Raw genomic sequence first — 27986 nt, 5'->3', positions numbered from 1 at the left:
TATTCAAAACCTCTTGATTTTTAATCACCCAGTCTAGGGAATTTTTTTAAGAGAGTTTTTCTGGCCCGCTACGAAAAATCCCGGGAAAGTGGGGAAAACTGAAGGGAAAGGAGCAGTTCTAACCCAGCCTTTTTCAAAAACCCCGGATATTTCTTGTTTAACTTGGGTTTGTTATATGAAAAAATTTGTCATGGAGTTTTAGGGGGGAGTTTTTTGTGCCTCCGGGCTAAAGTATTGGTGACCCTTTCGGGACGGGAAAATTTTTTAAAAAGGAAACTGAAACTATAGGTTTTCCCTACAGACTCAAAATCTGCACCCGTGTCCCAATTTGTTTTATTATATGCAAGCCTCTTGGGTTTAAATCACCGGGGTCTAGTAAATTTTTAAGAGAGTTCCTGGAAAATTTCGAAACTCGAGAGGGTGTGGGGATTTGAAGGGGAAAAAGGGGCAGTTCTAACGGCGTTTCAAACACAAGGATATATTTTTTTGAATTGGTAGGGATTTATGAAACATTTGTCCTGGAGTTGTAGAGGGAGTTAGTGCCCCGCCCGGGTTTTAAAATAGTGGATGACCTTGCGTTTCGGCAAGTTTTAAAAAAGGATCTGAAATCTAGGTTCCGTACAGACTCAACTTGCCCCCCGTGTCAATATGGTTTATTTTTATGCAAAACCCCTTGTTTTATAAGCAAATGGGCGCCCCCTAAGAAAAGAAAAATCCAGAGTTTCTGAAATTTTCCCCAAAAAATTTTAAAAACACCACTGGGAAACCCCCCTGGTGTGACAATACCCAATCCAAAAAAAAAAAACCGCTCTCGCACCACGAGCCGAATGAAACCCAAAAATTTCCCTTTCCAAAAAAAAAAGGGTTTTTTGTTAAATGAAAAAGTTCCCCGGGGTTGAATGTTTTTTCCAAATCCCCCCCCCGTGCCCGGCCCCACCCCAACCCAAAAGGCCCGCCCAAAAAATTTTGAAAAAAAAATAAACCTGATGTACCGGGGGGCAACAGTTACGCGACTGCGGGATCCCGGGAGTTTATGTGAAAAAGATAAAGGCCCGCCCTTTTGGGTTTTCTACCTCGCTGGTGGGGGCAGTTAAATTTTTTAGGTAATATTTTAATTTTATAATTTGAGGGGGTTTTTTTTTGGGTTGTGGTTTTTTCCCGGGAGGATAATAACTTAACTGACAGACAAAGGAGACCCCAAAGGTTTCAACGTGATTGCATTGTTTACTGTTTTTCTCCCGTTTTAAACTTTCAGGGAGATTTTATCCGGCATGAAAAAAGCAATTTTCGGGCGGGTGGGGCGATTTAATTTTAAGGTTTTCTCAGTTTGTGCGAGTTTTATTTTATAGTAGTGAATAATTTCTTGTGATGTACCCGGGCAAAGGTTTGGATTTAAGGGGAAAAGTACTTTTGGGTCTTTTCTTAAAGGTTTAAATTTCTTTTTTATTATAATTTGGGAAAAAAGGAGGTATAGTACACTGGGGAAAATGATAATGAAGTACTTTCGGGGTTGTTGTCAGGGGTTAGGAAATATTTGGAAAGAAATTTAAGCAGAATTATGAGCCGAGGGTTTTGATAATTATTTCTGCCCAAAACCTTTTTCTCTTTTTCAGGTTTTTTTAAATCACTGTTATTTCAGCAAGGGGGAATTTAAAATTTAAAATTAAAAAAGTTATGAAAAAAAGTAGTGTTAACCCCCCGTGCTCCCCCAAAAATATCCGTTTTGCAGCGAAATTAAAGCGTCCCCCAAAAAAAACAATCTTGGAAAAAATTTCCCCTTCAATGTTTTTAATTAAATACTATACATTGGGAGTCTCCCAACTTTCAAAAAGATACACCTAAGCATTATAAAGAGTTTTAATTAGGGCCCCTTAAAAGGGGCCCTTTAAATATAAGGGTACCCCCCTTTCAGTATAATTTAAAGGGGTTTTCTTCATATCTTTAATTTGATTTAAAACAGTTTGAATTTTCTCTTTTGAAGGTTTTCCACATTGTGTTAGTCTAACCAAAATTTTTTTTGGTGCCCGGGACTATGGACAATACCTTCCTGAAAACCCCATTCCGGGACGAAACCTAATTTGCATATTTTCCCAAAGAATGCTTTTTGCCCTAAATTTTCTTTTGGATTTAGGAGTATTCCGATTGGGGAAGAGGGAAATTTCAGATAATCTGCGAGGAAATCTTGGATTTTGGGGAAATTTTTTTGGGCCCGAGAGGAAATGATCTGGGTTAAAAAGATTTGGGCAGGGGCTCGGGGGACAAAGGAAAACCCCCAAGGGGAAAAAAACGGGGGGGAACAATTAACCCGGCCCAAAACAATAACGCCAAACAAAAAAAAATTGTTTAAAAAAACGTTTAGCTTTTTTAATAACTCAGCTTATAAAAACGCAGCTTTTTAAAAATAAACTCAGTATTAATACCCCCCAGCCTTTTAATAAAGTCCGCCCCATAAAAAACCTCAAGGGTTTATTTTCCCCAATTAACGTAAAACCAATAAAAAAACGTCCAGCCCACAATAATAAGGGCAGCTTTTTAATAAAAAATTTAATTTAATTTTAGCTTTTAATAAAAGTAAACTATATAAGGTTTTAATTAAAGTCAAACTTTAATAAAACTTCCCGCTTTTTAATAACGTCAGCATAATAACGTCCGCTATTTAAAAACGTAAAATAACTTTAAACTAAAAATTAAAAGTAGCTTTTTAAGTCAGCTTAAAAATAAAGTTTAGCCCAAATAACCCTCAGCTATAATAACGTCCGCTATAAACGTCCGCCCCAATAACCCCGCTATAAAAAATCAGTATATAAAAACGTCAGCCCCCAATAACGTCCGGCTTAATAAAATCAAACTATTAAAAAACGGCCGCATAATAAACGTCCGGTATATAAACCCCTCAGCCAAAATTTCCTTTAGCTATAAAAACGGCCCCGTTTTAATCTGAACACTAAAGTCGCTTTTTAACGGGCAGCTATAAAAACGTCAGCTTTTAACCTCTTCTTTAAAACCCGCTTTGGATACGGCTCCCGCTTATTGTGTTTTTTGGGGAAGAAAAAGAAATTTGTTAGAAAGGGTTTTTTTAATTTTTAAAATAAAGTGTTAGGTTGGGGGTTTGGGGTTGGGCAACAGTGGCCCGGGCTTTTTATACACCCCGGGTTGTGGGCGCACACGCCCTTTGAAAATTTTTATTTTTTATGTGGTTGGATAGAGTTTGTCTGGCAGGTTTTAAAACTGTGGTAGGGCCCCGGTGGGCAAAAGATAAAAATGATTATTTAGCGGGGGTTTTAAAAGGGCCCTTTGGTTGTTCCCACCCGGCTGGGAAATTTTCATTTCCCCCCAACCAAAAAAATTTAAAAAGTTAAATAAATCTTTTTATTTGGAAAAAGCAAACACTTCAACGTTAAGCCAGCGTCTAAAAAAAGCTGGCAAAAAATTTAAAACCCAAAAATAAACATGCAGTTTGGTTTTTCCCCCAGTACACAATGGCCCCCCCGATACACAAGGGGGGTCCAAAAAAGGGGCTCCCCTTTGGGGCTCCCCCAAAGGTGGTTATGAGCATTATTTAAAAGGAAACAAAAAAAACACGCTGATTAAAAACCCCGCTTTTTTTTTCGTTAAAACCCCTACAATATTGAATAATGGCAAAATTTTGAATAAAGGTTATGAAATCCCTTTATGAATTTTTTTTTCCTGCTCAGGGTTTTTATCCAGGTTTTTTTTTGGGGGGGGGGGGTTTTTTTTGGGGTAGGGGGGTGGGGGGTTTTTATTCCCAAACCCCCCAGGGGGGACCTTTCCCCCAAATAAATCCCTACCCCCTTAAAAAAACCTGGTCCCCCCCCCTTGGAAACCAAGGAAAAAGGGGACCTACCTATACCCCCCTTAAAAAGGAAACCCCAAGAAAATAAAAACGAACCCCAAAAAACGGAGAAGGGGGGGCGGCTGGTTGGGAGAGAGGGGTTCCCAGAAGGGGCAAAAAACCCCATGGACCCCCCCCCCCCCTTAAAGGGGCTATTTTACCCCCCCGGGCAAATTTGGGCCAAAATTTTTGGAATTTAGCCCCGGTTGTACTTTAGACAAGTGTGTGGAAAATTTTGGGGTTTCAACCCCTTTGGGAAAACCATTCAAGGGGGTTTAGGGGTTTTTTACAAAAGGGTACCCCAAAAATGGGGCCCCCCCCAAAATTTTTTGGTGGCCCCCCGGGGGAGGTAAAGGGAATGGCCCCGGTGAAAGAAATTTTTTGTGCTGAAAATATTTTGGGAAAAATGTATGATATGTAAAAAAACAGTTTCTGTGGTTAAAAAATGTTTTTGCCCTGTTAAGTTAGCTCGAGGGAAAATAACAAAGATAAGGATTGTTCCCTGGGAAACGGGTGTTCCCTTTCCCCCCCCCAAATCGCTTTGCCCAAATTTTAAGAAAAAATTTTTTGAGGAAAAAGGGCCCTTGAAGGGATAAAATTTTTTTCAAGTTTCCCGGGGTTTTTTTTTGGGGCCCCCTGATTCCCGGAATCCCCCCTATGCGTTTGGGGGGAATGCTTCCCGGACAGTTAGGGCAACAAAAAAAATGGGGTTTTGGGCAACCCTGGCCGGCTGTTTAAAAAAAACAAATTTTTATTGTTTGGGCTCCCCGGGGTTTGGAAAGGGGTTTTATTAGAGTTGGGGGTTTGGGGTTTCCGGGCGCCTTTGGGGGGTTTTGGAGGGTCCTGAAAAAGCTATCCCCCATTAGCAATTTTTGGAATGGCCGGAAAAAACTGCCCTTTATTGTTTTTGGGGGGGTTTGTGGGGGGTGTTTGGAAACTCGGGGGCAGGAATGGTTTTAGTTTTTTTAAAGAACAAGGAAACATAAAAAAAGGGAATTGGGGCATGAAGTTGAGAGTTTAGTAAACATTGAACACGGGCTGTTTTAAATGTGACCCCGAGTTAAATTTTAAAAAGGTTTTTAACTATGTTAGTAAGGGTTTGGTTGATAAAAGCACAGGAGGGTTACTGCCAAAAAAGCGTTGAAAAAGAGCATTCCTCAAGCTTCTTCTCAGCTATTTGATAGATTATTGTATAATCATCCATGGTGTGCAGTTTTTGCCATGGAAATTGAACAGCATAAGATGTGACTAGTGATTATTGTAAGAAGGTTTATTCATGAGAAATTTCGTCGATAAAAAAGCTAATACTGGTTATTCATAGGATATTTATTACATAATCGAAATAACTACCGTCAGCACGGTCAGCAATACTAGATTTTAATACTGGGAAAGAAAAGAAAGTGAAGTTAATATCAGCTTATTAATAACACGATATCCTGCCGTGAGACACTCTCCCTCAGTAGTTTCAGTGTCAAGTCACCTGTTATTATAGTTCACAGCCGTTATTGATAGTGCGACAAAGTCACATACTATTGGTCAGTGTTCCTAACGAAATTATTTCATAAAAATGCCATAATTAGTGGAGTCACTATAGTTGCTATAGTTGCTATAGTTGCTATAGTTGCTATAGTTGCTATATTGATATAGTTACTATAGGTGCTATAGTTACTATAGTCGCTATATTTGCTATAGTTGCTATAGGTTGCCTATAGTTGCTATAGTTGCTATAGTTGCAATATGGTTTGCTATAGATACTATAGTTATATAGTTGCTATAGTTGCTATAGTTGCTATAGTTACTTTAGTTACTATAGTTGCTATAGTTACTATAGTTGCTATAATTGCTATAGTTGCTATAGTTACTATAGTTGCTATAGTTGCTAGTTCCGGTGGAGGTACCTTTAACCTTCTGTGGTCTGGAAAAGTCGTTACATCGATAAAAATTCGATGTATTGATCAAGTAAATCGTGCCGAGACCTATTTGAATGTGATATCATATGAATATTGTATAAACACGTACGTGTGTACTGTCCAGCACGTATGGTGTTGTTGTTCAGTACTTATAATTGACTATTTGAAGAGAGTACCAGAGTAATCTAATTGGCAGGTATTAGACATGTTAAATACGCCGAAACACCGGTCGAAAATACGCCGTTTGTCAAAATTCTTGTTGTACACTATTGACATTGTGAGGGTAATGGTTAAGGTTTATCACTAGCGACCTTTTCATCTGACCACAATATTGCAAAATGCTATGTTGTATGTCACGTGACAAATTTAGCCGAGGGTTGGAAGTCGGAGGTCGGAAGTCAGTGGACTCTGTTGGAGTCCGCCGGACTCCGCCGGATTCAAGTCCGCCGGAGAGGTCCGCCGGAGTCCGCCAAGCACTCCGCCGGAGTCCGCGGCGGACCGGAGTCCGCCTAGTGGCTTAGTCCGCGGCGGACACTCCGCCGAGCCGCCGCGGAGCCGCTCGGAGTCCGCGGCGGACTTTAAAGTCCGCTCGGAGTCCGCTCGGCTCCGCTCGGAGTCCGCCAAAATGTATTTGAGTCCAGTGTAAATACATTTTGGCGGAGCACCGCCGGACTCCGCTCGGAGTCCGGCGGCTCCGCCGCGGACTCTACTCCGCGACGGATAGTGCCCGAATAACGGCCGATAGTGTGGTACATATATTAGGCCAGGTGCCAACAGTGCGATACCACAAATCCAAACCCGCCGCACTTATACGTTGCCTCTGCATTATAGTAAGGTGTTTGCTTGAATATACGTTGACTCTAGGTACACGGCAAACATCACTATATCTCATTAAACGTAAGTGCAGTGAAATAAAGTGATGTACAACAAAATGTGCAAACATCTAACATACAAGCTGTGCAACAGTATAAATTTATACTTTGTCCTCATTTGTGGTTGCTGTACATTTGGAGCTCTCACAGTTACCCCCTCTTCGTAGGTACTTGTAACTCCGTGCACACGTGACTCCACTCTGACCTGTCTATTGGTTCCCATGGTTATTACCCGAGTCCCGGTATGGTATCGAGCGAGAGACGCCGGGTTATAACACCTCCTCCTAAATATTCAGATATTTACGCTAATCCTGCCGAGAACACGATTGATCTGCCCTCATATGAGGTTAATTACTGAGTAATTTTCTTTAAACTGCATTTCATATTCAGCTTGTTGGAATTATATCTTTAACTTATCTTGAATATTATTAGTTGACGACGACTTTGGTTCTTAGTTTCCATAAATATATATTGGATTCCGACGGTTGAAGTTTCTAGACTATATAGTATATAATGTTATGGTGTTAGGATCATCTATCTCGATGCAATCTATATTAAAACTAATTTTAACTGCTTGGTGTTAGAGCGAGCTGCAAATCAATGTGGAAACGTTAGGTGTAACTAATTCACCAGCGTCGACGAATTGGGCTCATTCTTTTAATGATGTTTTGCGACCATCACTCACTGCTATTAGTTGTAATAAGAATCGTCGACTATAGCACCAAGCACCAAACATCAAACTAAATACTGATTCTGGAGCCCAGATTTGAAACCTAACATCAACCCTTACCATAACCATAACCGCATCTTAAATTATTTCCCAAAATTGAACAATTTTCCGAACAATTTGACCCCTAATTTAACACAATCAATTGCAATCTCTTAATAAACAACCCTAACTTAAGTTTCTGTTTCGTTTTAATCAACAAATTTTATTTTCAGTGGGAAACATTCGAACTACCATACCTTTGCCATTTTGGGAGCGAAAGTATACCTGTGTACTGTGTGCGTTGTCACAGAAACATTCACACATATGTGACATACGACAGTGGTTTTACCACTTGGTTATCTTGCACTGTTCTGGCACTTAGTGGGTGAGTGATAATAAACTGTCACGTCGAAAGAGTTTCTCTTTCTGTTCTGATTATGATTTTTTGACTCACTTTTAATTTGGAAAGATGTATTTGCTGTTTGATGTTAGGGGTCATTCACATATTACGTAATCAGCCGAGGGGATTTCGAAATGATTACGCTAGTTTAATTTTGATACAACAGTGTAAAACTGATTACGGAGGGGGGGGGGGGGGGGGGGGTTTTAAAAATTGTCCAAAAATTGATTACGTAATATGTGAACGACCCCTACACAAGCTTTATAATTTAATTTTAATACTCATATACATTACAATATACGTATAGTCATTTCTAATCAATTAAGTAAAATGTGTACCATGTAGATTGTAAGTGTTTCGTAATTGCATCAGATGTTCCAACGATGTTAATGATCAACATTTCAACTACTAAGCTACTAATATCGGTAACTGTCAAACAAATTCTCAGGTGTGTATTCGGGTGCTGCCTGATTCCTTTCTTCATGAAGGAAACTAAAGACGCTACTCACATGTGTCCTAACTGTCACTTTCTATTGGGACATTTCATTCGGGACTGACTGATATGTAGGGGACTAAATGTTTGATCAAAGTCTTGTGCATCTTGTACATCTGTAAAAACGAGTGTGTTTCTTCATCGGTCGATTGAAAAGTCGTTTAAAAAGCCAGTCGGCTAACACCACATTTGGTATAGTTGTGAAATTATTTGTTTTGCTGATTAGATAATAACGCTTACAGGATGTTTAATTTATGTTATTTCGGGCGGGGACTCCTCTTGACATGGAATTGTTGATCTTAAAACGTATGAAATTTGCAGTAGAGATGAGGGTAAACTAATAGTTCACTGAAATACCAAATCGTTCTTAATAACCTGTATTGACTATTGAGATGGCACATGGATGGTAACGTATTACACATTCAACATTGATCATGTTTACAAGTTCAAAATTATTTGTTTAGATCAGTTATTTTATTTGTTTTTACTTAGGTTAGGGCACGTTTCCCTACGAAGGAGTGGTTAGTGGTAATATGCCAATAAGGTTGCCACATTGTGATGAACTGTAAACTATACTAGACCTTGCAAACGTCATGCAGGTGTAATGTGTGTAGTGTGTACGATCCCTGACGGGGGGGGGGGGGGGGGGGGGGGGGGGCTGGGGCTCCCTGACCCTAATCTGATAGTGGCTGTTGAATTTAAAACTGAACCACGTGGCGCGCACGCACCGTCTTGTGACGAAGTAAACATATTAGACTTCGATTTTGTTTTGTTGTGTTATCAAGACATCGCGCCGTACAACAAAAGACATTACGACTGGGACCGAGAGAAATGGACCAATCTTAGTGTTGACATTTTGACGAACTGATGACTCTTCCGTCATTTTTATGAATGTTGGTTAATCAAATTAGATATCTACAACACACATTTAGTTAAAAACCTTTACAACTTAATAACCAGCAAGTTACAATTTTCTTTAAATGAGTTCTCATCAAAAAAAGTTACTCAAACTCTTAGTCGTATATATAACTTAATAATAATAATAATAATAACAAAGTATTTATATCCCGCTCATATTAGCAACTAGTAACCAAGAATGGTACTAGCTACTAATGTCAGAGCGGCTGTCCAAACAAAGATAAAACTAATAATTTAGAATTCTCCAACAAAAAATTCTCAATTTCCTTTAAACTGCTTATTAGTAACACTAACGTCTAAAAACTATATTATACGACAGACATGGTGGTACAATCAGACATCAGATGGAATAAACTATAAGAGAAAAATAGTAATCTCGACACATAATGGTTACCTTTATTTATTCAAAAGAATTTAATTAATAAATAAAGGTAACCATTATGTACCTCAGTGAACCGGTGGGTTAAGGGAAGTTATCAAAAAGGCTGGAAGTTATCAAAAAGGAGGAGGCCTTAGGAAATTTAATCAGCTTAAAGATGGCTTTTTCGGTTCGAGGCAAGAATTCAGCTTGAATATTAAATTTCTTTATAGATTTGGATACTGGTGTGTTTGACTGACTCGTGACAGTGATTCTGGGTTATGATTGGTCTACATACGCTGGAAACTGATCGGTTAATCACTGTCACGCGTCAGACACGTGTATCCAGATCGATAACTTAGACTATCAAGTTTGACTTGAAATTTAACGTAAACACGGCAAGTTCCATCAAATCCAATACAATCAAAATCCAAAAAATAAATTCAAATTCAATTATGCGGTATCAGAAAATTTAAATAACTTTATCTGTATTTATAAATAAAACTAACAAAATGTTTTATATATTTACAAAAACTCAATGCCCTCAAACTTTTTATCTCCTATTAAAGTTTCTGACATTAAGGTAGTTTTACCATCTACTGTGAACAAAGTCATGAAGGTCTTAACAGCGCCATCCACCTCCTCAGTTTTTAGTGCAACTGAAAAAAAGACAAGGGTTAATACCAAATCTATACATTGAATACATTGAAAATGACCGGTAGCCCAAAACGACAAACGAGTAAATGGCAACTGGCAAGTGAAGTGTCCAGGATTTCTCGGTTAAGTTATCTAGCTAGTTGATTGTTATTATTTTCACGAGTCGATAAATATTACTGAGGATCACGTTATGAATATGTAAGCTCATAATTAAGCATGATGAACTAGATAAAATAAAGTCCGAAATTTGCGATTTCCTAAATTTGTGATATCAAGATAACTTTCTGAACAATTTAATTTGTAATATAATATACGCAATTATCGTTAACAATCGTTAATTTTTATTCATTTAATTAATTTCCAAACAAATTGTTCACCAGCTTATTGTGTCTAAAATTTCCAAAAAATTAGAGATTAAGTTGTTACTTGTTATTCAATGATTATTTTTGCAGCAGACCCAGATCGTACAATAAAAACACGCTCAATTTCCAAGAGAAACCAGCAGATCGAGCAATTACAAATTATAATACATAGCAAATATTATTATTGCAAAATCTAATATGTACCAAGGCCAAGGTGGTTAAATATTGAATTTTATAGATTTGTTTCCCCTTTCGGTTCCTCTACCAACTCCACGGTGACATTTTAATCTAATATAAGATACGTAATAATCGTTAAAATATTCCAGCAATTGTTCAAACATCATGTAAAATAATAAACAGTTTGTTGAACTGTAAACAAGATTTATTTCTTGTCGCACGTCTTCCCGTCATGGAAGAACTTGAAGTGGGAAATAAACCGCTAGGTCACCGTCGCCCCCGCAAAATCTCCTGGTAATATGATAACTTTATTTAGAGAATTGAAAATGAACAAATCGTAAACCCAATTAAGTTTAAAAAAAGCAAGATATGTCTGAACTAGATTTATAGATTCTAATATAAACATGCATAAAGATATGATTAAAATAAGACACCACATTATTAGTAACTCACCAAGAATATCCCATGTTTCTTTCAGTTCCTCCACCAACTCCACCGTGACAGTCTTGTTGAAGAATTTGTCTTCTCGCAGCAGATCCCAGCGGCTCAGCGTTGTTCCGTTCTCACATTCACAGTCCTCAGATATGCTGGCTTCTTCTTTTTCTTCTTTATCTTCTTTATCTTCTTCTTTATCTTCTTCTTTATCTTCTTTACCTTCTTCCTTCAGTTCCGGGGTGCAGCCTACGTCGATCTCAGCAACATTTCCTGACTTTTCTTCAAGAAGCAGGTCCTCCCACTTCAAATACCTACTTCTACCATACTTCTCTTCAACTTCAGAGCAAAGGCCTCCGTCTGCCATCTCCTTTACTGCAGAAGCATCTAGTTCTTTGTCGAATACGTTAAATTTAAAGAGCTCTCCACCAAAAGAATGTTCAACGTACGAGAGTGCTGTCCTATCACCACGTATCCGTCTAATCCAATCTTTCTATCAGAGAGAGTTGTCGCCGATCCAAGAAGCACACCATCATAAACACTAAATGCTCTAGTAGTAAGACTCCATGTGTAGCAGACGTGTCTCCATGTCCCCACCTGGACAGTTACCTTACTTCTCATATCTACAGGGGTGTCTAACGTGTAGAAATATCCGTCAACCGACAAGTTGATCGCGTGAGGATCACTAGTTGTTCCATAATCAAATATTTAATTCCATCAGACCGTCCCTTCTTCACCCACGCACACAGAGTGTATGATTCCTCCAGAGGTTCCATCCTTGGTTTGAAGAGAATGTAGTCCTTAGCAGTCCCTCCAAACTTTAACCCTTTGAAACGTCCCTTCATCAGTCTTTGTCCGGCTTTGTCCGACTCTACCCCTGTCAGAGCTCCGAGCAGAAACAGAACGGATAAGGTGATAATCATGGTAAAGGACTGTTCGATTGTGAGCTTTTCTCCGAATACCCGGGTTAATATATTGTTCAGAAAAGGGTTTACTTTGTCATGTGATGAATATTCAACATTCCACAGCGAGGGAGGATTCTGTTACTCAATACAATGTTTCATCATACCAATCACTGTTATCTCCTTATCAAGCGATAAAGGAAACAGAATAAGTCAACTATCTTATCTACCATTTATTCTCACATGATTCGGCGGAATTGGACTATTATTGTCGCTGGATCTGATACCAAGAATCAAGATGGTTTTACATTGGTTTTTATAGATAACAATTATTAGCAATGTGCATGATTGATGATTGCCTTATTTTTCGATTTTTAATGATATTTCATAATTTGAGATAAGAAGTGAATATGAAAAGTGTTTATCCGAAAAGATTTCTTTCAAAACGACCTACTTATGTGACTTATGTCAGCAACAGCGCTATATAACTTTCATTTACATTTTTACGACTGTATGCGTAAGCCAAAAAAACATATAAATTACTAAGTCGAATAACCTAGAACCATGATAGACGTGTTTCTTTTGACAATTAGTGACAGTGATAAACCAAATCAGATTGCAGTTCCAACAAACCACATCTGAGGATCACTGTCACGTACCATAACAAACAGTGTAACATTTAGACCATGTTCCATTTAATAAACATGTAATATCCGGATCGGAACATTATTTATTAGTTGCATTATTATATATTATTATATTATATTGTTATGTTTCTAGGGCAAAATTTGTAGTGTTCCCGTTCACTGCGACAAGAAAAAGGAATTGTTCAACGGGAATACTAAAAATATTGCCCCAGAAAAATCTCTGAAAAATGTATACAAATGGTACCTATTATATTGTCATTAGAGTAGGGTAAGAACTTGAAGGAACTGAACCCATGAGTGGGTATCTTAGGACCAATGTATCTGATCTCAATATCTTTAAACAGTTCGTCAGCTACCAGCAGGATGTTGGAGCCCAGCTGTTCGTCCTTTTTGTCGTCGTATTTGTCAGGACTGACACGACGGGGCAGGAAGAACCACTTCTCGTGTATAGCCGACCAGCAGACTGAGTGATTAGTTTGTGTAAATGTATACTGTATAGTGTATAATGTATAGTACATAGTGTATAATGTATAGTGTATAATGTATAGTGTATAATGTATAGTGTATAATGTATACTGTATAGTGGGGATAGGACTAGTAGTAAAGATGTAATAGATAGTGTGATGTAAGAATCTACTGCTCTGATATAACTTATAGGCACTATCTAATAACATATTAATACGTGTTGCTATCGGGGTTGGCGATGAGAAAAGCTAAAACGTATAATGTTAATGAACAGCCTTAATTAACCAATCTATCAGATCTCTCTACCAATCAACACGTAAGTATACAATAACAACAATCTAAATAATCTAAATAAATTGGTTAGTTAAACTAACCAGCCTCATAGTAGATGTAACCAGGGTAACTGATACCAGCAGCTCTCATCAGAGCCTCGTAGTTTTTCTTCCAGAACCTGTGCTCCACCACACCGTCCGGAGATATCACCTAGGTAACGACCTATCAGCTAGCAGTAATCCAGTCATGTGACATAGATTAACCAATCACAGTGCAAAAACATTGGAATCAAGATAAAATAATGATAAAAAGTGATGGTTCTTACCTTGACCCACATAGGGTCGTAGTTTACTATATCCCCCGTGGGAGTGGTCCATGGTTTACCAAACCCTCCAACATACAACACGTGATCTTTCACTGTCATCCACTCTCCTTTGAACCCCTGCAAAAATATAATTGATAATTTTCATCACCACGATGATAGAAAAACGGTCAAAGTTCAAACATTTAACGAGTCTCCTGAGAGAAAAAAAAATGCAGCGTTGTGACATGAATCATAGAGACAAACCGTCAAAAATCAATAAAAACACAAACATTTGAATAATTCCATAAAGTTATCTACCTTCTTGCTATGCCCATTTCCATCCACCAGGATGTATCTAGGAACCACAATATCATTCTCTATACTGTAGACTACTCCAGACCTGTCGTCTACCGCTAACAGTTCACCTGCAAACTTCTGTAGTTCTGACAACTCCATACCTCTGTTACCTGCACGGTGTGTACTCATTAGTTAATTATTTAATTAATTAATTAATTAACTAGTTTATGGATTATTATATCAAAAAGCTGATTAATGGAAGCATGATCAGCTTCACAAAGTAACATGGTCAAATTATCTCTCCTTGGAGAAATAAATAAATAAAGAAATGAACAAAAACACAAAATTCCAGCTTCAAATTCCACACCACTAACCCTCGGCAAGGCTGTACTCCAAAATGGTATTATTTATAATCTCCATATTAGCACTCCCGTCCTCCTCTACCTCCAACCTCCCAATAGCGTACATGCTCCCCCACGTCTTCTCACTCGGTCTCGTCTGAAAGTTAATTATAAGCATGACTAGCTTGTTTTACCGGCAAGTGTCAAAACCCGAAATTTAGGAAAATAAAATCCCAATCAGAGTCCTGCATTGAGTGCACAAAACCACTGACGATTTAAACTGTTTTAATTAGTTAGTTAATTAGTTAGTTTTAATCACCTGTGAATCTCCGTCCTCTATAAGAGCGAATAAGTGAGTTCCGAAATGTGTAGTCTTCTGTTTTGTGGAGTAATGTGACGCATCTGGCGAACTGAAACATTTAAATTACAGTTATTTTGAAGAGAGAGGTACACTGGGTGTTTCAAAAGTCTTGTACTAATGATGTTACTTTTTGAGTTTTGGGTAACTTTTTATCCATTTGCCTAAACTTCATTCTGTAAAACGTTATTGGTAGTTCTAATGTTAAACCCAAGCTTTCATATTCCATACATCAATAATACAAATACATACTAATAAAGATATAAGTAGTTAATAGTAAATAAATATAATAGAAATAAAAAATAAATAAGAAATATAGATATAAACCAATATCCAGGCGAACCGATTTCTATAGAATCGAATTCTATTTCCTCCTGAGTTCTGTTCTATTCTAATTTTCTAGATCCTACTGAACAGTTATTTGTGTCAGTATGCCAATGACCGATGGTGGCCCCATTCCTTCACTATTATCTACTCACTAACATTTCATCGTACCAAGCACTGTGATAAGGGAAGCAGATAGAGATAACAATATTAGCTACCATTTATTCTTCAACATTGCAGAATAGTACTATCATTGCAGCAGTAAATAACTTGATTTTTACAGAAGAGGGTAACAATATTATATGTTATATTGTATAAAATGTCAGGTTTTTTCAAGATCGGGGCCGGGACCCTGTCGGTAACTGGCTAAAATCCAAACCAACGGATTAACAACGACCCCAACTCGACCATGGATACAATTCGCTTATCTTAGATCATTTCAAGATGTTTTTAATACTTCTCTGTCAATTCCAACTGCCGTCTCATAATATTAGTGTCTGTACTTGTCGATATTTGTACATACATGTGTAGATAAGGGAGAAAGAAGGGGTGATATTTCCATTTAAGACTCCAACTTAACTGACCATATTCCGAATTTAAAACATTGTCCCCTCCTCAGTTTATTCGCTACATCACTAGTTATCAAGTAGTACTGTTTAGTGAGTACACTGCACACACACTACTACTAAATACAGGGTGTAGTGTAAATAACCTTCCCGACATTACTACTACTATACACACCACTACTTACTACTATACACACAGCCTAATAAATATAAATAGTATCATCTGTGCAGGCCAATTAGATGGTTAATGACTACAAATATACTGTTGTGAGACTAATAAGTGTGGGTCGGCAGTGCACTGGCGCTGTACACGCATTTGGAGCGTCTGCAAACTGTACAGCTAGTTGGTTAACGTAAGCTTATACGAGAGTTCACAAGTTTTGAATCATGAACTTGAACTATAATAAAAAACTTCTAACAAAGTTAACCTCAGTTACACTTACTACGTTTACATAAAATAAACTGAGCAGATGATAAAGTCTAACCTGTCAGCGAGCCAGGTAAGGAGGTAAACAAGTCCGGGCGGGGAGGGAAGGAACACAAACTCAGCACACAAACAAACAAACAACACAACATACAGACAACTCATGTCTGACGAGTGCAGTAAAGCCTCCTCATGCTGCTAGGAAATATCTGGAATATGCCGTACTTAATGAGGTAATTACATAATATATATAATACGTCTAAATTTGGAGAGATCACGTGAAGATTATACCTTGTAAGGCGTACTACATTGCAGGTTTTCAATGTTTGTAAAGTATTATTCTCAAGTGAGTTGTCAAACCCGATGCAACAGCCAGATATTTGGCCCTGGCCTATGGTACATTGTACAATGTACAATGTACATGGCCATTGTTAAAGATGCGAAACAAAACAACCAAACAAGCCGCGGTTGAATTCGTGCAGTTGAACCTGATTGATACTGGATAGAAACGTACGTCAAGCAAATAACACACACATTGTATAGCGCACTAACATTATTAAACATAATATGTAATATGTATACCTTATAATATTTACTAGACCGCATAAGTACATTCCAATGACAACGTACAATATGGTACTGTTTACCATAAACACTAAACAGTAAACACAGATCACCACTACCAAGACACTTCCAAGCTGGAGAGCAAGTTCTTTTAAACCACCACATTGGTTACATAACTTACATTTTTCCGACTCCACGTAAATAGTTGAACAGATCCGGTACTCTGTAGAGCACAGTGTATATTAGCAGCGTGTCTTGGGTAAGCATGTAGTAGGAGGCGAATACCAGCAGCAAGAGTAAGAGTTGGCGGTCTGACATACTTCTGCTGAATACCTCTCAAATACCGCTCACTGGGTATATGGTATGGGCTAGGGGGTAAAGTGGCGTAATTCCTCGACGTCAGTAAAGTACCAAGATAATTAACTGGAGGGGGCTCTGGAAATATGAAAAAGTCGATATAACATGTAAAACTGTAAAAACGGTAAGTGACTCACATCGGAAGTAAACGCGAGGAAACTAAATTTGTGAATATAAAATCGATCCATTTAATTATCTGTTCAATCATCTCATCACAATCAAATTAGCTTTAATTATCTACCAATCTATGATAAGGTTTTGTTAAAATTAAGGTATCAATTAAAGTGCAGTAGATTGTCGTGTCTTGTGAACTTCAAAATGGAAACACAGGAAAATATTTTAATACTGTGAGCGGACCCTCCTTGGTGTGAATTGTGAAACTGCAAGATTCTGATATAAAATATCTATCTTAACATTTATTTATCCAACAAGGCTCTGAATAATCTAATCTTTAATTTCATTAACTTGCAGTAACACTGCAACTTAATGAGTCGATCTATAAATTAATCGAGCCGATAAGACCTGGAGCAAATTAATCACTCAGAACAAATTAATCACTTATATCAAATTACTTAACGCGAAATGCGAATTCTTGTAGCTCAAGCGTTCAATTTAAAGCAGTATTTTAAAAGCCAGATGTTCTCAAGTCTCAACAGTTGCAGGACGCAGGTACCACCCGTATTCACACTCAGTATAGAGTTGGGGACGGGTTCTGTAAACAAACAAGTCCCAACACCTCTTCCGGGTAAGATATCATAATTGATTTAGAACTTAGTTTAGACTTTTCAAGTGCCTACTTCTAGACACAATTCGAGCTTTCCTTAGCATACTTGAAGGATCAGACATTTTCTGTTTTCACAAGTTCAGCCCCCAGCAATTCTAAACGTGGGGTCATCTGTGATGACTGAAATAACTTAAATTTCAGCACTCTGAACAAATGAACAATGGTATGCGGCGTGTTATTAATAAACATTTTAAAAATCTCTCTTAAGGTGTGTACTTGGACACTGATCTTATAGTCTTTATTTCAATGAGTGATCAGTTCACTCATTAGTTAATTAAACTATTCCGTACACTGCTAATACAATCAATGCTCAACATGCGAAAAAGGCAACATCATAGTGACTGTGAGGTTAGACTAGTTACCAGTATTGTCAGACATTTCCCCACACTTCTGTAGAATTGTTCACAATCTAGACTCTGAAATCCATGTCCCGTGTTTTTGGTAGATTTGGTAATCCGGTACTGACACTGCTAAGTACAATGCGATAAGAATATTGTAAATAACATTGTGAATGACCATCTGCAGTCTGCCCACTGCCCGTTGAAGAAGGACTGGGTTAGTTATCATACTTTAAACACACTAATAAAATGTTGATTCAGTCACATTGTAGGAATTATTAAACTAATATAATTTAATAACGATAACGACACCTGCCAACACAGATAATCCTGTCTTATTAACGTAATTTAGCATCACTTTTACCTTTAATTTCCCAGAGAAACACCGTACAGCACAATTCGTCAAATTTCTGCACTCTTACTGCACAATAAATTAGAAATCTTAGGCAACCATAGGATTGCACTATTTTCAAAATCTTACCGCACTTATATATATATCCTCTGGTTCATAAGGATACCTCTGAAATGACCCAGAGTACTCAGTACTTGTTGTCTAGAGAAACACTGCAGAATACACTAAAATTACACACCAGAATAATACCACGTACAGAGGCACACAGCTAGTTACCGCACATTGCCGCATTATACACTGTCACAGTGTTCTCACATAAACCTGGTGAGAGCCGGCTTTTCTGTGAAACTCAAATTTTTGATACATAAAATGGGGTGGCAAGTCCTTAGTCCCCATTCATCGTAGTTTGATAGTTTTACTGCATTAAATATTGGAGAATGTGTCACGTGTCTGTGGAAGCCAGGCTAGCAACCAGAAGCCAGGGTCAGGCTAGCAACCAGATGCCAGGCTAGCAACCAGAAGCCAGGCTAGCAACCAGATGCCAGGCTAGCAGCCAGAAGCCAGGCTAGCAACCAAAAGCCAGGCTAGCAACCAGAAGCCAGGCTAGCAACCAGAAGCCAGGCTAGCAACCAGAAGCCAGGCTAGCAGCCAGAAGCCAGGCTAGCAACCAGAAGCCAGGCTAGCAACCAGAAGCCAGGCTAGCAACCAGAAGCCAGGCTAGCAACCAGAAGCCAGGCTAGCAACCAGAAGCCAGGCTAGCAACCAGAAGCCAGGCTAGCAACCAGATGCCGGCTTTACTTGAGGTGACTATAATTGCAACGTGATGTGGTTACACACTACACAACATGTGGTTACACTGTTAAAACACTCCACATACCTTCATGTGGTACCTACTGACTTCATATCACCTTTCTATGAGATCTATCACCGACAATCAAATTATAGCAGTTTCAGGAATCACATCACTCCTAAAATGATTTGCAAAAGGATACGGCACCGGGAATTCCCAGGCGGTCACCCATCCAAGTACTAACCCGGCCTGCAGTTGCTTAACTTCCCAGATCGAACGAGATGGGGTGTATTCAACCGAGTATGGCCGTATCCAACATTTATGAAATGTAAGCCTATATATTTAACAGTCTACAGGTGCCCGATTAAAGTACGCGAGAAAGTGGAGAGAATCACGTACGAGAAAGTGGAGAGAATCACGTACGTACTACGTTTGCAGAAAACAATAAGCATCTAATATAAGTACTTAATAAAACTATCTAATGAATTCAATCACCCAATTCTAAACAATTTAACTGCGATTACAAGAATCTATAACAAAGACTAAGATCATAAGTACCAACAGTATAATGACAGTTATAACATATTGAATTTGACCAAACTCAAGACGTTATTTTACAGAAATACCAGGAGTAGAGACTATATAATAATAACACGAGACTAAGACTGAAACCAGCCCTAATCATATTTTACGTATCTGACGTGACCTGGTGCCCAGTGGGTATCAAGTTTTCATATTTTATATAATATGGATAGGAGGAATATACAAAATACAAAATATATAGAACAAATTGTAAAACAAAAACAGGTGAATCACGTTACAACTGAGTGTTGGCGTGGTTACTTAAATATAGAAAGTAGTAAACCCGGGCTGCCTCAATAAATAATTAGAAGAACACGCTCTCTTTACAATAAGGTATTGCACTCCAAATTACCGATGTATTGAAACATGTGGTATTATTCCGTCATGTCAGCTTGTCAGAACGGGTCAGAACGAGTCAAGTTTTGTGTGCAAACATACTGTAAAGATACGCGTCATTCTACTTCACATTCCACACGATTAAAGACGGAGGTACCCAAATTTCAAGATTTAATCCACTAAACGTATTGATTAAATTTTTTTATCAAATCTGAAAATGTTGCCGTTTTTGGTAAAACTTGAAGTATTGGGGTTCTTGCGATTGTGCATAAATCCAAGGTAGATACTCTCAAAAAGTATATTAAAAGCAACAGAATAAAAACCCAATGAAAGTGATAACGATAATTGGTATACTGACCTTTCCTTAGCGTATGCACCGTAGTAGAAAATGTACCAAACCCCCACAATAGCAAGGACTGCTAGAATACCAATACCGTTCTTCAACTCCATATTAAACTGAAGACGGGTTTCGTTAGATGTTAAGAGAATTGACACTACAGGGAAACAATACAATTTAAATCATGAGTATTAACACGTCAGCAGATAATTAAAGTTACAGAGTTTGTACTCGTCCCATCCCCCCGGCCCCATCACGACATGATAGCGATAAAAAAGTATAGCAGAACCTTGACAAAAATACGATGCATTGCTCAATAATCCAAGTCCAGCACACTAGCTTTGCGAAAACAATCACTGCAAAATAAAGTATTCCAGGTTGCACAACTATCGAACAGGGAAAGAATTTAGAAGTTCTTGAGGTACATTTTTCGCTTGGATTACTAGGAAGTTCAATTTTAAACATATTTAACTATACTGTAATGTACACTTTTAGAAAAGTCAAACTTCAACCACATCAGTGATTTGATATTTTAGTCTACTGACCTTAAGTGTATTGTGTTATTCGTAAACGTATTTAACGTCGAAGTTTTGATAGGTGATATCACTAATCAAATTATTGGTTTGCAAAATACGATTTTGCAGATTTAATAATTTTCCTGCAAGATGACATCTACAGTCTTCTTTGAACACTGTAGTGTTTAGTAAGGAGCAATGAATGCAGAACCAGTTATTTACCTTGTTTCACTTTGTCTGTCGAGAGCTGTGATGCTCCCTACTAAACACAACACTACTATGTTAAAAATTCACGCTGGGCCTCACAAGATCAATGTTCTTAGAAGATACAAAGAAACACAGTTTAGCTTTGTCAGGGGACTACTTTGTGTAATCTCTCACTTACACTGTCTTGACTCTAGTATACTGGTAACAGTAAATTTCACACAAATGATACCTGCACAAACTGGAGTAAGAATCTTACAAATAATAGGTTGTTAAAAATAACTTAACCCCAATTTAGGTACAGATACTGAATTTTCCCTTTATATCAGACAGAAGATAACGAGAAAACGGAAGGTTGTTTTAATTATCTATGTTGATAAGCTAATAATAGTACACTTAAAATCCGTATGTTACTATGATAGCAATTAGTCTTACTAGCAGGAACCCGTATAACCTTAAAATGGTGTTAAGACTCAAGAGACTAAAATAATTATTACCTACCTTACTCGGGATTATTATAACCGGGATAAAGTGGTGGGTTTTGGAAGATTCCGCCATATTTTTCCCGGTCAACAATTTTACCAGTCATAAAAAAACCCGCCGACTCAGATTATGGGGTTCCAAGGGGGTGGTGATCATCATATTTTACCTGAAGTCTCATATCATTTTGACTCATATAACATCTTACACCATCCTCCACCAATCACTCTGATCTCACCGGCAACCTTCCCCAAGGTTGCCACACCCCAGAGGTAGGCAGAGCATCTCAATGCTATCCTCTCGTGGGCTATCTTGGCCCAGCCTCTCTTTTAAAAAATTTAAAAAAAGCCAAGAAGTTCCCCAATACCAAGCGGTGGGCAGGAAATTAAGCTCCGGCTGACCTTCAGAGCAGTAGCCCCATTAGCGGAAAAAAGGAAAGTCTTGTTAAGACAACAATACAACTTCGAATTTGACGGTCAGCAGCAGGGGGATATCAATAATGATAATGGAGGGGACATTAGCGATAATGAGAATGAGAATACGCTTTAATGAAGATTTGACTTATTATTGCTATAGATTTATTTTGCTTTAAATACTATCTGACGTGTCTTTTTTTCTATTTCTGAGTAATATCAGTAACTGTAAATTGAAATAACTTCTTTAACAAGTAAAAAAAACAGAAATTTCGGTTGAAAACTTGTTGACCTCTGAAAAAAAACTTGAAAGGTCGGCCACCGGTAAATACATGACCGGGATAATTTGGCGGGTTTTGGGAAAGTCCGCCATATTTTTCCCGGTTATTAATTTTCCCAGTCATAAATTAACCCGCTATAATATTCCCGAGTAAGGTATTTAATTCGCGTTTTTGACACCACTTGGAGGTCCAAATTTTGGGCTCTAAACCTCCTATTTCTTGGCCAATTTTTTATTTTTTCATGCTGATTTGAAGGCCATTAAAGCATTTGACCCAATCAAAAAAGTTTCAGTTGTATATCTTTTACGGTTTTTGCGGAAAGTTGCGTTAAAGTTGATGCCGTGGTGTCAGTAAAATGGCACGGAACCATTATATATATCGTCTCGCTTTATATATAGTAAGATAGACTCCCTTTACTTGAAATCTAAATACAGTGAAACCCTCATTTACTGCAGCAATTTCCGTTCCCAATTATGGTTTAACATACACAATGTGTACAAACAAAAGATCATTATGTATAATATATAGATATGGATACTGGTCGGGAGGTAGATCTGATTATGATTTAAAACACATGTGAGACTAACTGACCAATCAGCTGCCAGGGTTCGGCTAAATCCTTGTGTTACTAATTCTGACTTACATATCTCCCCACCAGTATTCACAAAGCTTTTAAAGATAATTTGTCAAAAATAATTTTCTTTCACTTACCCTCCTTCTCATTGCATAGTTATCAGTTCAGTTAAAATCACAACTTTGATGGGGTTTAGTAACACTTTGATCAAACCATCACATACTAAAATACATATTTAAAGTGGTTAGTGTTTTTAAAAGCATGAATATATTAACATATTAGATGCTGGATCCCAATCCTTACATATTTCAAACTGATTTACAAAATTCATCAATTTGTATTCGGAGAATAATCACAAACATGGTGTATTTGTGTTTTGTTCACCAGGTTTAACCTATAAAAACCAATTTGAAAAACATAGCGCTCATGAATACCATATATTTACGGATATTTGGCTTTAATATGGATTTTCTAAACAGGCCATCTAAAAAGCTTGTTTTTAGCCTTAAAGTTTCAAGGTTATCTCTTGACCACTCTTAATAGTGGACCCTTCGAAAAGTTGATCCTGATGTAATCGTCATGTGTAAAATTGCATACGGAGGCCGAGGGAGAGATGGCTAAAGGTTGTTTTTTCCCCCAGTTGGCAGATCACGTACTATCTGACGCTTGTGTACCACCCCGGCCCTAGCCCCACAGAGCCCCTAGTTTCAGTGGCGTAACTTAGGGCCCCGCAGACTGTGCGGGGGGGGGGGGGGGGGGGGGGGGGCGCCGTATAAGGGGGGCGCAATTTTCCTGAATTTTAGGCCCTTACACCAAAAAAAGGCCTTATTTGTGTATTTTCCTGTCCAATTTAGCATTCGGTGGACGCGGAAAAAATATTTGGGGTACCTTTTTTGCTTCAGGGGGGCGCAAAAAGCTGTAGGGAAAAAAAGTACCCGAACTTTTTTTTTTTTATTTAAAAATAAAATTTTAGGGACACAAAAAATTTTAGGGGGGGCACTTTTCGTCACTGAGCGGGGGGGGGGGGGCGCCAACAGGCAAAGTTACGCCACTGCCTAGTTTGTCGTAAAATTGAGGTTAACAGTTGCCTATTTTATAAGTTAACCTCGCAAATAACCGGTTCTTAACATTTTGTTGCTCTCATTTCAAGTTGAACTTATCCATGGGTATCAGTTGGCCATCCAACATCAACGTCAAATTATTACATGCCCTTTATTTGCTGAAAAACAAATATGCAACCTTACCACCAGGTCAATACACCAGAAATCCATAGGCATATTTCCATTTCCACATATACTAAAAGCTACTACCAAGCTATCACCATCAGCAAATAGTCCAGTTTTTGCAGTGAAAAGAGTCTTGTCTGCAACAAGGATGGTCTCCAAAGGAGTCTGTGTAAAACAATGAAGCTGAGATACTCATTGAATAATATAGCTGATGTCGAGAACTGTAATCCAGCAAGAAGGTAACTACATAGGGCAAACTGGTAACTAGAATTACTTTAAAATACTGAATTTCAAATATCCACAACTTTGGCTAGGATCATCATTTTTGGAGGAAGAAGCAGATTACACCTTATTTTGAGGAAGTTTCGTAGAATAAAATCACCCGCATCAAAAATATCTCTATCCCAATTATTGACTTAAATCGAAAGCTTCTTCATAATTAGAATAGCAGTAAGAGAAAGATTTTTTACCATTACGATTAAGTACATTTCACATGATGCGCTCATGATATGATCCAAAGTGTTCATTGGATATAACTGAACGAATTATAGTGTGAAGCTTACGATTTTATTACCATAGACTATTGTTAATTTTAACAGCATATTGGATTCTTTCCAAAACAGATTACAGATCACTAAACCCGCCATTGTACCTTTTCAAACAAACTTTCGATAAAGGTGAAAAATTCTTAAGATGTATATTTGAAACGAAAATTTAGTTAGTATTATTGATCAGTTCAATCGCCTCAAAACTGGCTTCAGATTCAATTTCAAACTTCTGTTTGATCGAACATTTTTTGTTTCATTGGATACGACTAAAAAAACTGGAAGGTTTTATTTTCGTATCCTCTATCATTATTGATTATGAGAACACAATAATTTTGTGATAGCACTTGGTTTTTATTAATGTTAAGAAAAATGCGCGGCGCGCACCAAAAATAATATAAATTTCATCAAATGTGATTTTTTGATGATAATACAATTTGCTTTGCAATTGATATCAATGGATTTTTTTTTTTTAAATTTCGCATTTATTAAAAATTACAGTTCCAAATTTTAAAATTAAAAACCCGATTTAAACTTTGCTTTTATTAAAATTGTTACTCACTGGGCTCAATTAATTTTCATTCTTCCATATTTATTCTTTTAATTGCTTTTATAAACAAAAATCTTTTGTAAGAGACTAGCAAGCAAGCTGTAAAGGGTCGCGCCGCGCATGGAAGATCAAATTTTAAAAAATCGAAAACACACGATTCCATGTTATTAAAATGTATTATAACACCCAAAATATGACATGATCTTTTTGAGAAAAATTTAAATGTTGGTTAATAATCTACTAAAACGCGCGTCAAGTTGGACTCGTCGACGGTCTTGGAATCAGCAACAAGTATTTCACAAATATTATTATTATGAAAATAATAGTTTGGGCCGGGGTTCCCAGCTGTAATTTTTATTTCTTTGAAAATTGATAGAGTATTTCATTTTTGTAAATTTATAACATGATTAAAATGGTCGATTGGAACTAAATAAAAAATCTTCGTATTTGGCTGCAATCCAGTACATAACAGTGATTTCTCTCCGGAGAGACAGAGGTAGGGCTGCCAACCGATATTATCTGTTATCGGCCGATAATTATCGGCAACAATTTTCCAAAAATCGTTATCGATTATCGCGATTTGACATACGTTGCTTACTGGGCTGCGCTCAGCCTGTCATTCCGCCGAATCTTTATTCGGGCTGAGTGAATTACAACCTCCATCGCCCTGAAAAAAAGTGCGAATGCTCATTGGATGTTAAAGCGCACGTGACTCGCATTCACGTGATCGTTCAGAACCAATTACAGCCGCTCAAAAGATCACGTGCACGCCAACTACCAATAAGAAAGAAGTGACGTATGCGCTACAAAAGCCGCGCGCTGAGTTAGATTGTAAAATCTGGTTATTTGATTGTAAAATCGCATAAACGCGCCTATTTGCGCGTTTTAGAGCGTTCAATTACGCCAGGCTATGTTAATGAAAATAATAGCCTGGGGTCCCCAGGTAAACGTTGCATGCCACTTTTCGCGCGTGCCGCCGAAGGGGATACGAAACATGTATCAAATCGCGATAATTTTCGAGAATTATCGCGATAATCAAAATTAGGTTAAAATGGCCAACATTTAACATATTTTTCGAATCTATTTCTTTGTTTATAAAGTTAAAACCCAGTGCTAGCATAATTTGCAGTGTGATGGTTTTTTTCCACATCTAGTATAAATAAATAAATAATAAACACAACATTTATTAACCGCCTTATAGCTAAATCATATAACTCGATATAATTTAATCCTGGAGATAAACTCCAGTGCTTTCTAAAGCGGCTCTCACATTAACTGAGCTTAGTTTAATTGAAAATTAGACATGACAAGTTCATTTTACATATGTAAATGCAAAATCAATCAAATGCTAGAGAAAAGAAGTATGTTTTAAGTTTGGTCTTGAAAGATATAACTGACTCAGCTGATATTATGTCGTATGGCAAGGAATTAAAAACTTTAACTGCACAGTGACTAAAAGCTTTCTCTGTGTTTACATAGTTAGGAGAGGGCGGAAAACTAAGGTAAAAATAATCATTATCAAGGTAGGTAACTTGGAGGTTGTATGGTAGTTATTGTTGTTTGTTGAAGCACGGAAAGGAACTCACACTGCAACGAGACTACAAAACTCGTTGGAGCTCGCTGTGCAGTATGTTGGAGAGATATGACCGGATAACTGATGCAGTGCACGGAATTTTAGATGACTTGGAGCTAGGCAATCTAAAACTGGATGTAGAAGAGACTGAGTTAGCTCTCGCACCGTTCAAGACTGTAACTGAGTTTCTGTGTAAAAGAGGAAGCATGCTTGCTCAAGCAAAAGTGATTATTTAGTTTATTGACACCAAGCTAGAAGAGATCTGAGATAGACTCGCCATTTTCTCGAAGCTACGTACACGATATGCCAAGAGAAAGAACCTTCACTTCGTATCACTGGTTAAGTTCTACTCAGACCCCGGTTTTCTAGATGAAGATGTAGGACAAGAATACAGAATGATCACAAAGTCAACCTTGATACGTAACTCCAAGTCTCTGCTCCAGCGGTTGTTTAAGCAGAAAGAGACTAACAGCGATTGAGCTTCGCAAGTAGTTCGACGATTGGTCCTCAGGACTCATAGACGACTCCCACAATTTCAGATGCCAGATTCCAGTCCTATCCCGCTGACAAAAGAATTATCAGACCTACATTAGGGCAGCGATTCGACTACGGTAGCAAGGAAAGATACCCTTGCACGGGAGATAGGTCTGTTCACAGCTAACAGGCAGCTAACAGGCAGCAGACTTTTTTAAAATTTTTGCTAGAAGCAATAATTATCTTTAAGAACATATTTTGTCTATGAAATATGGGCTTGTTAAATAAAAGGGCAATATTGCAATTGATTCTTTAACAAAGCAATCGGCACAAGATGTAACATAGCATAGGAGCATAATGCAAGTATGCAGAGTGCATACAAATATTACTTCAATTATATTGCCAAATTTATCGCCGATAACCGATATTATCGCGATAATTTTGAAAAAATTATCGATTATCGCGATAAAAAATTTTGTACCAATAATGGCAACCGTAGACAGAGGTGCGAGAAAGAATTTTATCACAATATATAGTCTAGATTTGAACTTGGAGCCACAAGGCCAAGGGTGATTTTCATTTTATATTGATGTGATTTTCTTTTATATTATTTTATATAGGGTCATTCTATAATATTATGTGTATATTGTTTGAATACTTTTTATATAA

At 37.7% G+C, this 27986-nt stretch overlaps 2 protein-coding genes, 1 long non-coding RNA gene and 1 other non-coding gene across 6 annotated transcripts; 1 reads left to right on the top strand and 3 right to left on the bottom strand.

Moving 5' to 3' along the window:
- The first annotated feature begins 6585 nt into the window (after positions 1 to 6585).
- LOC134821226 (uncharacterized) lies at positions 6586 to 8700 on the top strand. Its single transcript, XR_010160994.1, has 4 exons — positions 6586 to 6660; positions 6803 to 6981; positions 7578 to 7729; positions 8193 to 8700. It is a non-coding gene; the product is annotated as an uncharacterized LOC134821226 (long non-coding RNA).
- Positions 8701 to 9164: 464 nt separating this feature from the next.
- Positions 9165 to 23178, bottom strand: LOC134820803 (soluble calcium-activated nucleotidase 1-like). Of its 3 annotated transcripts, XM_063831434.1 has the most exons (10): positions 23087 to 23178; positions 20504 to 20601; positions 14690 to 14780; positions 14404 to 14527; positions 14051 to 14199; positions 13754 to 13870; positions 13530 to 13638; positions 12935 to 13153; positions 9667 to 10172; positions 9165 to 9266 (listed from the first exon to the last, which is right to left on the bottom strand). In XM_063831434.1, the coding sequence occupies exons 1-9, from the start codon at positions 23096 to 23098 to the stop codon at positions 10039 to 10041; spliced, it is 1053 nt and encodes a 350-aa protein (XP_063687504.1). In that variant the 5' UTR covers positions 23099 to 23178; the 3' UTR covers positions 9165 to 9266; positions 9667 to 10038. The 3 variants fall into 3 exon arrangements, with proteins under 3 accessions (XP_063687504.1, XP_063687503.1, XP_063687505.1); XM_063831433.1 differs by lacking the exons at positions 20504 to 20601; positions 23087 to 23178 and adding an exon at positions 16788 to 17124; XM_063831435.1 differs by lacking the exons at positions 20504 to 20601; positions 23087 to 23178 and adding an exon at positions 16104 to 16222.
- LOC134821012 (uncharacterized) lies at positions 10878 to 12064 on the bottom strand. Its single transcript, XM_063831678.1, has 3 exons — positions 11865 to 12064; positions 11163 to 11620; positions 10878 to 11000 (listed from the first exon to the last, which is right to left on the bottom strand). The coding sequence occupies exons 1-3, from the start codon at positions 12062 to 12064 to the stop codon at positions 10972 to 10974; spliced, it is 687 nt and encodes a 228-aa protein (XP_063687748.1). The 3' UTR covers positions 10878 to 10971.
- LOC134821481 (5S ribosomal RNA) lies at positions 19423 to 19541 on the bottom strand. Its single transcript, XR_010161018.1, has one exon. It is a non-coding gene; the product is annotated as a 5S ribosomal RNA (ribosomal RNA).
- Positions 23179 to 27986: the final 4808 nt, after the last annotated feature.

This window comes from Bolinopsis microptera, chromosome 9, assembly GCF_026151205.1.
Source record: "Bolinopsis microptera isolate Bmic1 chromosome 9, MBARI_Bmic_1.0, whole genome shotgun sequence".
Lineage (NCBI taxonomy): Eukaryota > Metazoa > Ctenophora > Tentaculata > Lobata > Bolinopsidae > Bolinopsis > Bolinopsis microptera.
This window is presented reverse-complemented; position numbering and strand designations above follow the sequence as displayed.